The 13,646-nt window shown below is 45.4% G+C and overlaps 2 protein-coding genes across 2 annotated transcripts in view; one reads left to right on the forward strand and one right to left on the reverse strand.

The window, feature by feature from the left end:
• The first annotated feature begins 778 nt into the window (after nt 1-778).
• ctnnb1 (catenin (cadherin-associated protein), beta 1) lies at nt 779-9,595 on the forward strand. The gene is made up of 17 exons (XM_058053729.1): nt 779-963; nt 4,429-4,480; nt 4,663-4,890; nt 4,965-5,218; nt 5,292-5,530; nt 5,866-6,067; nt 6,145-6,289; nt 6,385-6,488; nt 6,603-6,737; nt 6,819-7,022; nt 7,166-7,324; nt 7,428-7,547; nt 7,667-7,817; nt 7,985-8,106; nt 8,186-8,246; nt 8,532-8,782; nt 8,988-9,595. Exons 2-16 carry the CDS (start codon nt 4,468-4,470, stop codon nt 8,744-8,746), a joined length of 2,352 nt encoding a protein of 783 aa, XP_057909712.1. The 5' UTR covers nt 779-963; nt 4,429-4,467; the 3' UTR covers nt 8,747-8,782; nt 8,988-9,595.
• A 702-nt stretch (nt 9,596-10,297) lies between these two features.
• Nucleotides 10,298-13,646, reverse strand: part of ulk4 (unc-51 like kinase 4) — a 71,094-nt gene continuing 67,745 nt past the window's right edge. Inside the window, exon 36 of the mRNA XM_058053676.1 lies at nt 10,298-10,511. Coding sequence (XP_057909659.1) covers nt 10,442-10,511 — 70 coding nt within the window. The 3' untranslated portion in view covers nt 10,298-10,441. The remainder of the gene's footprint in view (nt 10,512-13,646) is intronic.

Consider the following 13,646-nt stretch of genomic DNA (forward strand, 5'->3'; position numbering starts at 1 on the left):
GTGTCTTATATTGTTGTGTTAAATATTGTTCAATCAGTGTGCTCATATATATTACACAAGGCCTAAAATCTTCACCCCATGTTTTTATTCTGATTATAATCCCGATCAACAAATGAAAGGCAAAAATCAGAAAATCATCATATCAGTGGCGGTGATACTGGTCCTGTATTTATTTGGTACTGATCAATACCAAAATTGGAAGTATCACCCACCTTTGCCTTACAGTTAGGTTGCTTGAGTGAGTGGAATCTTCAGACTTTGTGAAAGCAGCATCATTGATCATGGTCCATGTCTTTCTTTTTACCATGTTATGTTATAGAAACATTAAAATTCCCAGCATAAGGGCTCAACTAAACTTAAAAACATATTTGTTTAAATAACTTTTGTATTTTTTGCTCCACTTTAGCGTGGAGGAAAATATAATATGATTATATGAATGATTAATATGTGAAAAGTATACTTTTCTTGAGAAACTGTACAAAAAATGCCCCTTTGAAAGTATTCCAAATGGTTTAATTTAGTCACGTTTCCTCTCCCCCAATCTACCGGAACTTGATTCAATTGTGTATTCATACTCGGGTTTAAAGGGCTTTACTTGGCTGGCTTACCATCATCATATGACCTCAAATTTACAAACCACGTAGTCATTATGTTGTGTTGATATTTAAATTGACGCGTCACGCTGCCAAAACATACATTTACCGATTTTAGTTTCTATTTTATTCAGGCGCACTGCAGGATACGTGGTCGTTGTGAGGCGTGCTGCGGTCTATATAAACCGCCGCCATCTTACATTTTCCAGTCGGCACTCTTCCGGACCAGACGTGATTGACTGACTTCGGAGGGAGCAGACGAGGGCTCCCCCTGACTTTCGGCGTCACATTTCCCCTCGACATTTTACCATTTTAAGTGTTTTTAATCCATCGGAAGCCGAGTGGACGGAGTTGCTGCGTGTTCATACGGGTAGGCTACTATCTTGAAGCTACAGTTTCTCTTTTTTTTATGTCCGCCGCTCACTGAGAGTCTACCGGAATTGAACCGGGTGTGGAGCACGAGTGGGTCGGGACTCCGCTGCAGCAGTTAGCCTCCCATCCAGCTGCATTCTTGGCTTCCGCCTGGGACAGGACGGGCACCGCCACCTTGGAGGAATAATAATCGTTTTACCGAAGGCATTGTGGTTGGTCTTAAGGTAGCGGTTGTAGTTCGTAGCACATACCTGGAGCAAGTAGCCTAAACGGTTACCATTGTGACCTACAGCAGGCAACTGTAGCCTGTAGTGTTAGCCCACGTAGATTGTTAGCCACATTCCACTTTACTGACTCATGACGTCCGGACTTTTGCCTTTTTGTCACTTGCGTTTGCTAATGGGTTTAAGCTAAATGGATCACATTGTTTTTTCATATATATTTGAATCTTCATTTGTCATGTGTAACAAATGTTCAACAAAAGTTTCGCCCACGCAACATTCGGTCGAGTGGATATTCGGCTCGTAATAAAGTGAAACACTAAATATTTCACTTGAAGCGCTCTTTTGACTTTTTGGGCTAATTTTAATGCTACACAAATGGACGTTATTTTTTTTTCATGTCGTCCTTTTAAACAAAGACCCGCACATTCCTCCCAGCCGTTGTTGCTTTGGGAGGAAGACGAGGTGGAGCCTGTGTGAAATTTGAGCCAGGGGTGTTGGAGCAACTAAGTCGGGCCAGCCGGCAGATGTGTGGAAGAGGGGCGGCTTGCATGGAGTATGAACTGAAGTTACGCGGACTGTCCCAGTCGTAATATTTTAACGCGACGTTTTAAACTATTTGGCGACGGTGAAGAGTTTTGCATATGTAAGAAAAGCTTACATTTCTTATAAAATGCGCAATTGGTACAGTGAGAGCAGATTAAATGCGTCGTCGGTGTTGCGGTTTTAGTCGCTTTTTTACTTTGAATCGCGTTTCGATGACAAGCACCGCATCTGAATTCAGTGCAGTTTTATCGTGATTGCCACAAAAGGCACTGCTCTAATGGTTAATGTTTGTTTTAATACAACGTTTTATTTAATCAGTGAAATCTTAGAATTACGTTTTAACTGCATTTTACACCTACGTTTTGACTAGTCACCAAAAACATTACTGTTTTTACACGTCTTCACAACTAATTTTGCGTGATTTTGGGGAGAAAAAATGGTAATTGACTTGACTTATTTTGGGAAATAAACTAGGTTGTACCAGAAAATATTTTCACAATTTCCCAGTAAACTAGAAACGTTGAAGCAACTGTTTTCCTCAAGGCATCCATCATCCACAGGAGACGGCGATCTTATGTTGCAAAGGCTGCAGGCATGGAGCCCATTGTATAGTAAGATGGCAGCCAGCAGGGAGGGTTGCTGACCCTGCACATTGCTTTGCTAACACTAAACCCTGTAGTTGCCTTTTCCTCTGCCAGAAATGCAGCACCATACGGTACATGGAACAATGTTTTTTCTTATAGAAAGCAAATAGATGACACTTTTAGTGGGGAAAAAATGCTTCCCAAAACATTCATTTTAGTGTTTGTGTTGTCTTTCAGTAGTTGATTAATTACAATTTCAAATGTGATTCATTGTTAGTCTTGCACTAGCTAGCCGTCTCAATTAGCTAGTGGAACTACAATATTTAGCCGTCACATCCACATTGGCACAAGGCCGATCGGCACATAGTATGTTATGAGTTTTGTATAAGGTTACATGCGTATGTATTTAATTTAAAAAAAGTTTCCTTGGATGTGCGTGTATATACCAGTGGTGTCCAAAATGCGGCCCGGGGGCCAATTATGACCGTGGATGTTTTTTTTTACTAGCACCCAGCAAATTTTTAAATATAATTTGAAGAAAACGGCAAAAATTGGGGGGGGGGGGGTGAGATTAAAGACAAAATACTCGGTTGGTTCAAAGTTACATGATGTAAAAATGTAATACTAAAGACATAAATGTGTGAAGAAATTTGGAAATGTTTGCACATTATAAAATAACAGCAAAATTGAAAAAAGTTTGATACTAAGAATATGCTTTACCATTAAACACAAAGCTGAGATTCGGGTGTTTCTTTAAATATAAAAACAGTCTGGCTTTGAAAATTTTTTTCAAAGCGGCCCCCTAGTTTTCAGTATGTGGCCCTTGGTGGGGGAAAAAGTTTGGACACCCTTGGTGCATACTGTGTATAATTTAATTGACCCCTGTGACACTAACTACTACCGTGTTGAGTTATATGGCTTTTTGTCTGGACCTCACATCTGGCTTCAAACAAACCCCATTCGTTTTTTCCCCCCCGCTTGGAACTTGTACTGCCATGATTTGGTTCCTATTTAGTCTGTGGGGTTTGATGGTAAGGCAGCCATTTGTTTGGTGTCAATTGAAGACCAGTTTTTTTTTTTACGTTGGCGGCTCTTAAAAGCCGAATGCAAAGATCCACTTCTCCACCAGTGTGAATGATGTGCTTTGATTTGTCTGAGGTCTTGCGTTGCACATATGGTTCCCATTAAATGGGGGGTTAGCTTATGGGAGCTCCAGCGTCTCAAGCTCGGGGGATGGCGTGTGAACAGTGAATTAGGATCTGTGTTTTTGTGGGATGAAGTGGCGCACCAAGAGCCTGACTTGAGTTTGGGCATTGTGGGTGCGTATGAAGACAGTCATTCAGTGCACAAGTTTTGCTTTTTTTGTCTGCATGTTGGCAGCATTTTACTGTATCCTCCTACACGCCACTGGTTCTTGGAGACAAATGTGCTGCCATTTGTGTGGTCCGCTGGTCTTGAGGCCTCCGTCATTGACGTGACTATCATAGTGGTGGTTTTGGAGAGTTTAATCAGAGCCAGAAGAATAAATGTGCTAAACTTGGAGCAAAACATAAAATTAGAACATAAAAACAAAAGATCTTGTGGAAATTGTTTCCCTAAATGCAGTACTGTACATCCACGACAGCGGTATTAATGTACTCCATCTGCATGGGAATTGAACATTCAGTTTAAGCTGCTGTGGGTCTGCCAACTACTGATACGTTATGGCCATTCATGGCAGGTATTACTTAATATAGGTTTAGACTTCAATTGGACGGCTAACTAGCATTTTCAAAGGCTGGGGAGGAATGTGTACACCCTTTCCCTCCCCCTGCTTATTTTCCTTCCACCCACAGTGCTCCACTTGCCACCCTTGACATAAGTACTACCTAGCTGACATACTTAATGTGAGCCTTGTGTGCAAGTACTGTTTACTTGGATGGCTATCACACAGGGACTAAAGTCAAAGGTGTCTCACCCGCTGGTGAGAGAGGAAAGGTGGCACCGTGCGTTCATCTGTATAAGTACACGATGCAGTATTTATATGTTGCCGGTTTTGCGGTGATTAAAAATGAGCACGGAATGACTGGAAGTGAGGGATTTAGGCTGACTGTTTTTTCCACTGTTTTTCAGATCAGGTAGCTGTGACAGCCGTGGTTAGAGGAAAGGAACATGGCTTCCCAGGGTAAGTTGACACTCTTGGAACGTGTACTATTGTATCTTGTATACATATTTATATGTATAGGGCGTTCAGTGTTCCCAAATGTATCATCAAATTGTACCATTTGATCACCTCATTGGTCATCACACTTTTTCCCGTTATGTTTTGTTGCATGTTTTTAATATGCCGCGTTAATCTCTCCCCAGCTGATTTGATGGAGTTGGACATGGCCATGGAGCCAGACCGAAAGGCAGCAGTCAGCCACTGGCAGCAACAGTCCTACCTGGACTCAGGCATCCACTCGGGGGCCACCACTACAGCCCCCTCACTCAGTGGCAAAGGAAATCCTGAAGATGATGATCTTGACAACAACCAGGTCATGTACGAGTGGGAGCAGGGCTTCAACCAGAATTTTTCACAGGAACAAGTCCAAGGTGAGTCCCAAGACAGTCGGCTAAATAATTCAAGTTTGCCAAGGGTATTTCAGGGGGAAAATATCTTCTTTCAGACTTGGACGGCCAGTATGCCATGACTCGTGCCCAGCGGGTGCGTGCGGCAATGTTCCCAGAGACCCTCGAGGAAGGCATGCAGATCCCCTCCACGCAGTACGACACGGCAAATCCTACAAATGTTCAGCGGCTCGCAGAGCCTTCACAAATGCTCAAACACGCGGTGGTCAATCTGATTAACTATCAAGATGATGCCGAGCTGGCGACTAGAGCTATACCGGAACTCACCAAACTGCTGAACGACGAGGACCAGGTTAGTAGTTTGACTCTTGGCTAATGCCGTCCAGTGCCGTGCGTTCCTTCACTGACACGTCTGTCTTCTCAAGGTTGTCGTAAACAAAGCAGCAGTCATGGTGCACCAACTATCGAAGAAAGAAGCTTCCCGTCACGCCATCATGCGTTCCCCTCAGATGGTATCGGCCATAGTCAGGACAATGCAGAACACAAACGATGTGGAGACGGCCCGCTGCACTGCAGGGACCCTCCACAACCTCTCCCATCACAGAGAGGGTCTGCTGGCCATCTTCAAGTCTGGCGGAATCCCCGCTCTTGTCAAAATGCTCGGGTATGTGTGATGATTGACACTTGGCCCCGGTTTAAAGTAGTGCTAACTTCGTATCCAAAATATAAATATGCACTTTTGTACAGATTTCTGTCATTTACATACATAAAATAGAATGTTTATTTATCTATTTTACAAAGAGGGCACCGTGTCCGGAGTCTCGTTTCCACTGATTTGCATAAGCAACTATATTGATACTTGCAAAGTGCAAAACCTTCTGAATTAATTGGCAATTTCTTCCTGGCAAGCAGTCACTTGGGACAGGCAGAAGAAAACCTAATCCAGTTCCTGTTCCCCCAATTGTATTGTAATCCTATAATCCTTTTTCTGCATCGCAGTTCACCAGTGGACTCTGTCCTGTTCTACGCCATCACCACCCTCCACAACCTCCTGCTGCACCAGGAAGGAGCCAAGATGGCCGTTCGCTTGGCCGGCGGGCTTCAGAAAATGGTGGCCCTGCTTAACAAAACAAACGTCAAGTTCCTCGCCATCACCACAGACTGTCTCCAAATCCTGGCCTACGGAAACCAGGAAAGCAAGGTGAGTTGACACATTTCACGTTGGACTCATCAAACGGTCTTGTCTTGAAAAAAATCAATAAAATCTTTTCTTCATAGTTGATAATCCTGGCCAGTGGAGGCCCCCAAGCGCTGGTCAACATCATGAGGACTTACACCTACGAGAAACTGCTGTGGACCACAAGTAGAGTCCTCAAAGTTCTGTCGGTCTGTTCCAGTAACAAACCTGCCATTGTAGAGGCTGGTAAGCGTTCTTTTGTGGCCTGAGAAACATGTTAATATATTTTGTTAAATATTATTGTTTTATAACGTTTTATAACGTCCTTGTTGTTGTTGAAGGAGGCATGCAGGCTCTTGGACTACACTTGACAGACCCCAGCCAGAGACTAGTGCAGAACTGTCTCTGGACACTCAGGAACTTATCAGATGCTGCCACCAAGCAGGTAAACCTACTCTTGTAGACTATTTGCGTGAGGTTGCAGATTAAATTAATATTCACAGTATTAAAAACTATTTGCATTGAAGTTGCCTTTGATACTGAATTGTTCCTGTTTCAGGAGGGAATGGAGGGTTTGTTGGGAACGCTGGTCCAGCTCCTTGGCAGCGACGACATCAACGTGGTGACCTGTGCTGCCGGCATCCTGTCCAACCTGACGTGCAACAACTACAAGAACAAGATGATGGTCTGCCAGGTTGGTACCTGAGCACGTACTGTAGGATTATAGTATTATAGTATTTTCAGTGTACAAATATCGTGCCATTTGTCACTGCAGGTCGGTGGAATCGAGGCTCTGGTTCGCACTGTGCTTCGAGCCGGAGACAGAGAGGACATCACGGAACCAGCAATCTGTGCCCTTCGTCATCTCACCTCTCGACACCAGGATGCCGAGATGGCCCAGAACGCCGTCAGGCTGCATTACGGCCTGCCTGTTGTGGTCAAATTGTTGCATCCGCCATCGCACTGGCCGCTTATTAAGGTATGGACATCTTGTTGGAAAATGTTGTAGTGTGTATTCGTGTCACATGTTGAAATGTCCCTTTCGGCTGTGATGCTTTCGTTTTGTCAGTTGCTTCCCAAAAATATGAAAAGGTGGCTAATGCAAAACACTTCCCCCCTCAGGCTACAGTTGGTCTGATCCGTAACCTGGCCCTGTGCCCTGCAAACCACGCTCCCCTGAGAGAGCAAGGGGCCATTCCCAGACTGGTTCAGCTGCTGGTCAGGGCGCACCAAGACACGCAGAGGCGCACCAGCATGGGGGGGACACAGCAGCAGTTTGTGGTGAGTGTGGGCAAGCACACGACTACCTTGTCAACACGTAATGCAGCCATCTTGGCGTGATCCGCAGATGAACATTAACATCTAGCAACTGCTGTTTCCTTAGGAGGGGGTCCGCATGGAGGAGATTGTGGAGGGATGCACAGGAGCGCTTCATATCCTGGCCAGGGATGTCCACAACAGAATAGTCATCAGGGGATTGAACACAATTCCACTCTTTGTACAGGTAAAACATTGATTTCAATGTATGGAGCATAGAGATCATTTGCCCCCCCCCCCAAAAAAAATGTTGTAGTTCTTAAACCAAGTGGTATTCAGCAGACTGAGAATGCTATTTGTGTGCAGCTCTTGTATTCTCCCATCGAGAACATCCAGCGTGTGGCCGCCGGCGTCCTGTGTGAGCTGGCCCAGGATAAAGAGGCCGCCGAGGCCATCGAGGCCGAGGGCGCCACGGCCCCCCTCACGGAGCTGTTGCACAGTCGCAACGAAGGCGTCGGTACGTTCAAATGAACTTGGTTCATTCGGCCTTAAGTCACTTTTGATCTGGGAGTGGTACAAATTCATCATTTCAATTGATAGTACATTTGTTTGGTTGCTATGGCAACAGTCACTATTGCTTTGCTGTCAGGCAACATCATAACCCGTCATGTCGTCCTTTCTCAGCCACGTACGCGGCAGCAGTTCTGTTCCGCATGTCGGAGGACAAGCCTCAAGATTACAAGAAACGCCTCTCGGTAGAACTCACCAGCTCGCTCTTCAGGACGGAACCGATGGCCTGGAACGAAGTACGTAGCGTTCGATGCTTCAAGAACCGATCGTGTTTTTACGTGTCGGTGCTAAGTGTTGCGTAACTCTCCTCTGCAGACTGGGGATCTCGGTCTGGACATTGGAGCGCAGGGAGAGCCTCTGGGCTACAGGCAGGACGGTAAGTGTCCTCTTGAATGCCGCCGCTCCTACGCCCCTAAATGCGTCGGTTGAGACGCATTTGGAGCATCCCATAGTCGGAATCACTCGGAAACACGGAAGTGGTAGATTATCCAGTTGTAGCCTTCAGCTAGTGTCTGAGTCACGTGACCACGGACCGCTACATGTGTTGGTTTGCTGTGTTTGATGGTACTACTTCCTGTGTGAGCGCTTGGCGTGTTAACATGCTTCTAACAGCTGCTCTGCCCCCCCACCCCCCACCCCCCCACTCCTCTGCCTCTCCCAGACCCAAGCTACCGTTCCTTCCACTCGGGAGGTTACGCTGGAGACTCAATGGGCATGGAACCCATGATGGACCATGACCTGGGTGGGGGCCACCACCCCGGTCAGGACTATCCCCCCGTAGAGGGGCTTCCTGACCTGGGACACACCCAAGAACTGATCGAAGGCCTGCCACCCGGCGACTCCAACCAACTGGCCTGGTTTGACACAGACTTGTAAATACAAAGACCAACATTACGCAACACTTTCTACTAGGTAAGATGGCGTCTGATACCCCCCCCCTCCCCCCATGTATGTGTGTAAATGTGTGGGAGGACTAGAGGACTAGCTAGACTCACAGGCTGCTGCACGCTCTACCTGCTCCTAACTACCAACTGATGTTTGTGTGGTCTTCTACTCTGTGGACCGTTGTGGACTGGTTTTCCCAGCCGGACTCAGCCTCCCCTTTTTTGTTTTTCAGCTGTATCATGTGATCTGGATGAACCTGCATCTTGATTCGCCCACATGGAGGAGGCGGGGTTTTAGAAAGTGCCTGACGATGACCCATCCTGTCTATAGGAGCTCCATTGGGACAAATTTGATAAGTGTGGTTCTGTTCCGGTTTCGACCGGAAGATGGTGGCTTGACTTCAAATCCTGATGCATCACATGGATTTTGATCTCAAAGTTTTTATGTACTTTTCCATTTTTACTTTGTTTTTTTTTTTAATCTTTTTTATGATTTAGTTTTCTTCCCTGAAGTCTATATAATGGTACAAAATGCTTCTAGCTTGCTTTTCCATTATTCTCAACGATTCTACTCATTTCCTGTTTTGTTTGCAGTCCTTTTTGTATTTTCCGTCTCTGCTAGTGTTCTTTTCTCCAGTGGTAATCCTCCATCCAAGTATCTGATCACATTTTGGTGTCCAAAGCACTAAGGTTCAATCAGTTGCAGTGTAACATTGTGTAGCTTTTGTATAAAACATGAATTGGAAGTCATGGTCCAAATATCGAGCTATTTTCTTGCTTTAAAGGTGGACACTTGGGTGTCTCTGCTGTTCCAAAGGGGGCGGGGGGGTGTAGCAGACAGAGCTGACTGGGGCGGGAGGAGGGCTGTTATTGGTCTGTTATTAGGGGGGGGGGGGGGTCAGAGGAGCTGGTTGCTGTAGCCTGCTGTGTTCTGAAACAATAAAATGGACTCATTATTTCACCTGGCTGCATCCTTTTTCCCCTTCGCTCAGCGTTTTTGGGTTGAACGCGGACTATGGCGTGAAATGCAGTTGGTGCCGTTTTTGGAGCGTTAAGGTCCCGGTGAGATGCTTGCCTCGCTCAAGTTTAGTCAGCTGATAAATCAAACTAAAATAGAACTGGGAGGATTTAAATTAGTTTTGATGCAAATTGAGATTCAGACAAATACACCAAAGATTACGTGTATGATACATTAAAATATTTCTATTAGGAAGCAAATACTGTACAGTAATCATCTCTTTACAAACAAATCAGCCCATAATTTATATACGTATGTTTATACTTATGTATTTGAGCCCCTACCAACTGATGTGTACCTAATGAAGCATACAAATCACTACTGGCCCTTCAGCCTGAAGTTTGATTGAGACTGTTGGTGAGATTATTCCAGAATCTGAGCAATACAAGTGGATTGCCTTCATGCCCGGCATCAACTGAAACTGAATAAGCAAGCAAGAACCCCTGAAACCTTCAGGATTTGGAAAGGAGTGGAAACCCGGTGACCAACCACAAGAAATGTCAGGCATCTTCTTACCAAAAAGTCTTTATTAAGTACATCTTTTTGGGTTGAAATTGTCTCTCTGGTCACAGTAACTTCTAACTAGTCCTATCTTTTTAAGTGGGTAAAGTTACAAAATTAACGGGATCACACAGGAAAAAAGGAAATGCTTTACAGACCAGATAAAATTTAAATGGTTGATGAAATGGATATCTTTTGGAGAATTTCATCAGCTAAAGGAACCACGTCCACGTCATATCTGCAGGGAGAAAAAAGATGGTCACTGCATTTAGTTGACCCCAACCCCTCCCATTCGAATGAGAACGAGATATTTTTCATATTTATACTGAATATTCTTCATGAATCTGACTCACTTTGGCTACAATTATCTTTGTTTTTTTAAGTCCCCTTATGCCCCCTCTCTTGTCCCAGGGGTCTTTGAGGGCAGTTTGGTCGCCAGGGCCAGCATAGTCCAACACACCCTCCTCGTTTAATTAAACCCTACATTAACCTAATCAACACAAATCCCAGAGGCTTCAAAAAACCTTGAAAGTTCATTAATTAGGAAACGCTGCAGCACTAAAGTTTTAGAACAACCTCTATGGTTCTTACAGGGACAGCTGGAATAATACAATGGAAACAATACACGTTTTATTAAGAGGTACTCCGAATGTAAATATAAATACACACTAAATACAGTCATCCCGCAGCACATCAGGCTGCATTTTTTTTAAACCTTGAACATGAACGTTTCGCCAGAATAGTCGGATTCAATCTGTAGCTTGTGCAAAAAAAACAACACGTCAACACAAGGTTGTGCGTACAAAGTAACCTACCTACTACATGTGGACGTACACAAATATCTACACACAATATCAGAACCATAAAAAAAATACACATATAGTCCTGCCGCAAGGCATGCTGGGTAGTTTGTGGTACGTTTTCCACCAACATTTTGCAGTGTTTGTCATAGTGCATGTTGTTACGGATGGACAACCCAGCATGCCTTGCGGGCATTTGGAGATAAAAATTTAAAGTTGTGTTATGTTTAGCACTGGTGTGTGACGTATTGGGTATAGTGATGATTATTGATTATTAGTCATGTATCAATATAGGCAGAGGCTTGTACTGGGGTACTCAGTACTGGGGTACTTTGGGCTCAGGGGGTTCTTAATGGTTGACACTCAACACAGTAGTAGTTGTACATCTTCTTGGACCAACATGTACTGTGTTCCCTCGATGTATCGCAGTTCACCTTTTGGGTTTTGCTGAATTTTTGTAGTATTTCTTGTTTTGTAGTACATTATATTGCAAGCTGAGACTGACTGGCCCTTTAAGAATAATTGCATTGTGGGAAGTTGAGTCTGGTCACTGCATATCTGTCTGCATTGCTCAATGTCTTCCACATCCTGATTGGCTGTAGACCATTGTCAATCAATGTCATGGTTCCTGCGTCATGGCTAGCTTGCTAGCTTGTTAGCTTGTTAGCTTGTATGTTGTCAAGTTCTCCCTGACAAAATAAACAATGTCGAAGAAACGGTCTGCACCCAAAAGGCAGACGAGGACGCAAAAATGCTGCCCCTCTGGACATGTACTGTAAATGAATCTTTGAGGGGGGGGGTCGAAGTGGTTCGGGGAGAACTAAAGCAATAAAACGTCCAACCTGAAGGTCGAAGTTGAAACGAAGGTTGAAACTTTGTCGCCACGTTTCACTGAACACTGAAGACTCGGATTTTGGCCTCTTTAGGATGGAGAACAACCCCCCCCCCCCCCCCCCCCCCCCCCCCCCCCCCCCCCCCCACATACACACACAACGGCGGTCAGGCTTTTTGGAGGGGAGGGCATTCCTAAGGTTGCCATGGTGAAGGGTGAATGACATCATTGGCTTCAACATCTCCGCTCGGCTTCTCCCGGCTCCTTTCTAAATTAAACGCCCCCCCCCCCTCTCCTCCTCTCCTTTACATCCTCTCATCTCAAGCTCTTTCTCCTAAAACCTGTGCCCCCCCCCCCCACGCCACCCCACACCCCAACCCAACCCCCCCCTCGGGCGGATAAAGCAGTCGGAGTGTGCCAGTGTCGGCCACTTCAAAGAGCGAGGCTGATCTCTGCTTTCATCTGGCACGGAGGAGACGAGCGGAGAGGGAGGTAGGAAGGTAGGAAGGTAGGAAGGTGACAAGGGGAAGAAGAAGAAGAGCGTCAGGTGACGAGAGGAAGGGTGTAAGGCGATGAGGGGAGAGAAATAGAGATGGAGATTAAGGGATGGGGGGGTGACCGAGTAGAGGCGGGGTGGGGGGGGGGGGGGGGGGGCGAGGACTCCATAGCGGGACGACAATAAACCTTTATCATGAATCCCAGACCGTTTATACGCCGAGTGTTTGTGTGTCTGGGCTCAAACACGGGACGGATCAAAGCGGCCACAAAAGGCTCAAAGGGGGACCACGCACTCCAAAAACGTACAAAAGCCCCCCCCAGATGGAGATGGAGGTACAGGTGTGGGCGCACACGAACGCACGCCGTAGCGATGGGGGTCGTTGAGCAGGTCAAATGCTGAATTAGCCGCCATCTTGTATTGAGTATTGTTAGTTTCAGCTTGAAGTCACAAACAGATGATCGTCAATAAGGATCCAAGTCAAGACCATCACACTACCACCACCATATTTTACCGTTATTTGGGGTCGATGTAATAGGACACACTTTCCAAAACTTCAGTTTCTTCAGACCACATCCTTTTTCATCAAGATGTTTTCTGGCAAAAATGGAGGAATCGTGATCTCTGACAAGCGGCAAGTGAGGACTGCAGTTTTTTGGGGGGGATGTTGTTGTGGGTTCTTGGGGTCGTTTTAGTTGACTGGCCACTCCTGGGAAGTTTGGCCACTGTTCCATGCTTTCCCAATTTGTGGATAATGGCTCTCACTGTGGTTGGCTGGAGTCCCAGAGCTTTAGAAATGGCTTCAATTTTCCAGACGGATTGGTCTTGATTAATCTCAGTCATGTTTTAAGGAGGGGCGATCACTTTTTCACACAGGGTAATGGAGTTTGATTGATTTTTTTCCCCTTCAAAATAAAACGTTTCATTTTGATTCCAATAATCCATGAGTGAAATCGGCCCATGAGAAAAGGTGGAGAAGCCGCCATTTTCTTTTTACTGTTTTTATTCTTCATTTACATTTTCATGCGTCCTTCCACTGCGGCAGCCATCAATTTCATATTCAAAACATCCGTTTGCCCCCCCGGTTTGGTGTGATCATTATCTAAGCGTATTGTACCAAACCTGCACTATACGCCAAATCCTATTCCGCATCTCTGTACAAACGCGTCATTAAGACGAACGACCCATCCCGACCCTCTCGGCGGCTAAACGGTACAAGGAGGCCGTAATAAATCAAATTGAGAT

The sequence above is a fragment of the Doryrhamphus excisus genome, chromosome 17, assembly GCF_030265055.1.
Source record: "Doryrhamphus excisus isolate RoL2022-K1 chromosome 17, RoL_Dexc_1.0, whole genome shotgun sequence".
Lineage (NCBI taxonomy): Eukaryota > Metazoa > Chordata > Actinopteri > Syngnathiformes > Syngnathidae > Doryrhamphus > Doryrhamphus excisus.